This window comes from Cicer arietinum, chromosome 7, assembly GCF_000331145.2.
Source record: "Cicer arietinum cultivar CDC Frontier isolate Library 1 chromosome 7, Cicar.CDCFrontier_v2.0, whole genome shotgun sequence".
NCBI lineage: Eukaryota > Viridiplantae > Streptophyta > Magnoliopsida > Fabales > Fabaceae > Cicer > Cicer arietinum.
In genome coordinates, this window is record NC_021166.2 from 11,014,737 (window position 1) to 11,017,295 (window position 2,559).

Below are 2,559 nucleotides of genomic sequence, written 5' to 3' on the forward strand. Positions count from 1 at the left end.
TCTGGCCACTCTTCTCACAGTTGTTCGCATCTGAAAATTTGGCCGTTTCAAAAAAAAAAATTATAACTAAATAATAATTAATATATAGTATAAGGTAATTCAATATGCATTACTAATTACTTACAGGTTCAGACATAAAAGCACGGTCTGGATCATCTACTATAGGTGAAAGTGTGCCATCATAATCTAGAAACATTGCAATCTTCTTGTCCTTTGCACGGTCAATGATTTTCTCAAAAGATTCTAGTGCTGAAGGATATCCTAGCTGGAAAAATAAACAACGTGTGTTAATGATGACAAGTTAGGATTTTCTTTTAATAAATATACGGCGAGTTAATAGCTAAGAAATTTATTTTCTTAATCTAACAGCTTACAATTGACTACATCATAAAGTCGACTACAGAAAATCTAAGTCTTAGAACTTGTTTAGTTATCAATTAATCGTACCATCCATAGATTATAGTCTTCGATGTCATAGTCAACTGAAGCAACCTGAGCGCTCGAACCTTTATGTATTGTCTTCTTTCTTGGAGGAGAAGAAGCCTTCATAGCATCCAACCAACCATTAGACCTAACATCATCAAGACCTCCCATACTTTTCTTTGAATTGGATTTTGAGTATTTCCCTGGAGAGAGTGATGAATCTTGTTGGGAATAAGCTAATAAACTAGAATGGATCCCAAGCCGTGACTTGTTTACAGGATCAATAAGAATAGGGGAAGAGGCATGAGAAGGCTTCAAATCCATTTTACCTAACTAAACTACTTTGATGAGTGTATATATGAACAGAGGAACACAACAACAAAATTGTTTGTGTTTAATGTACGAATCTTTAGCTTAACCAACTCTTTTGTCTATGAAAAACCAACGCTTTAATGTTTTTTTGTCACTGCTATTGTGTGAGCAGTCCATCAAGCACGAATTTCCCTGAAAATTGAAGAGAAAGCAAATAGGATTTTGTCATGAAATTCAAATAAATATATAAGGCAAATAAAATAAACAATAATCAATGGCTTTAATTTAACTTATACCTTCTCATATATTGCATTGCATTTTGTACCAAGTGATAGTATTTATAATGGTTTGATTCTTGTGAGTTGAGATTAATAATTACAGAACCTGCAACATAATCATTAACCAAAATAAATTATAGATCCGTGCTTAGTTATATTTTTGTTAATCTTATATATGATGAGTCAGTGCAAATAATGCAGTGAGACTATAATGAAGGTTTAATATCTTAAATAGGAATTGATGTACGAGAAATAAAATACAAATATATAAACCAAATTAATGAAAGTGATCAGGGAAATAAACCTTAGTTCTTAACTGAACTACACATCAAAAATTTATTTTACTTTTATAGTACCTCTGTTTTACCTTTGAATGAGGAAGAACATTACCAAGGTAAAATAATATTTTTCAAATGAATGTCTGTGACTAGGAAAAAGCATACAAAGTACAAATCCCTACAAGCATGTAGGTACACAAAAACTTTCACTTAACAGAACTTGAGATTTTAAAAGAAATAGAGAAATACTGATGATGAATATATTTTTCTGCAATATTAAAGTTTCTAAGCAATTTTATGGAGTAGACTAATAAATATATAGGATCATATGATCTGCAGGAACATTTAGATGCATACAACAACTCGTATTTCGAGTAGCTTTTTCAAACTAGTGGGTGATTTTTCTGACAGTAATAAATCCAAATTTCTCCAAAGATATGCGGTAGATCATTTTATGTTGTTTGAGAAGATCTGCTTCATATAACCCAAAGGATGAATGAATAAATATATCCATCTAGTCAGTTATATGAGTTTATTCATAAATTGCAGAGGTGCATATTTTATGCACTCATCCTTGCATAAGTTAAGAGCAAATGCACTAAATTTTAAAATATATTAATGATTTATTAGGTAACATCTGATAAAGAAATGAAATATAAAAAACTTATGCAAGTGTTGAGTTAAAAAAAAAACACATCTTAATGTGGTGGTGGTCCTAGATTTTTCTGTAGTTAGAAAAATCATGCTGACAAAAAAATCGACCATTAAATAAAAATTCGATGACTTTTTATCTTTACAAAATAAATTTTAAAATGAGTCATTACATTTTTATCTAATGATTGAAATTTTTATAGTAGTAAATGCATATGTAATTCATTGTATCAATCGTGTGTTATTCTAATTGGACCCAAATTTTCTACAACAACAGAATGGTACTACAGTTGTAAGACCAATTAAATTCAGAAATCTAACTGTTTCTATATCTGCAACACCATGCTACATGAGTAAAGTATTTTGTAGTTGAAACTTAAAACATGGGTGATGGACCTATCTAATCTTAAAATGGAGAGGCAAAAACAAAAAACGTGTCAGCCTGTCTTGTAGTTGCAGATCCAACGCACGACCATCACATTCATGTATAAAAAATTATAAAATAATACATTCAAACAATAATAAAAAAGTTCCTTCATTGACTTGACATTTCAACAGCAACATGAGCATAAATTAAGTGCATAACCAAACTCAATTACTCTGTCACCAAATAAAAC

General features: G+C 30.4%; 1 protein-coding gene across 1 annotated transcript in view; it reads right to left on the reverse strand.

Moving 5' to 3' along the window:
* LOC101499987 (probable trehalose-phosphate phosphatase F) overlaps positions 1–2,233 on the reverse strand; it is a 4,805-nt gene extending 2,572 nt beyond the window's left edge. The window contains exons 1-4 of the mRNA XM_073370795.1: positions 1,032–2,233; positions 448–927; positions 125–265; positions 1–30 (exon numbers count right to left, since the gene is read on the reverse strand). Of these exons, the coding sequence (XP_073226896.1) occupies positions 1–30; positions 125–265; positions 448–747 (471 nt within the window). The 5' untranslated portion in view covers positions 748–927; positions 1,032–2,233. The remainder of the gene's footprint in view (positions 31–124; positions 266–447; positions 928–1,031) is intronic.
* Positions 2,234–2,559: the final 326 nt, after the last annotated feature.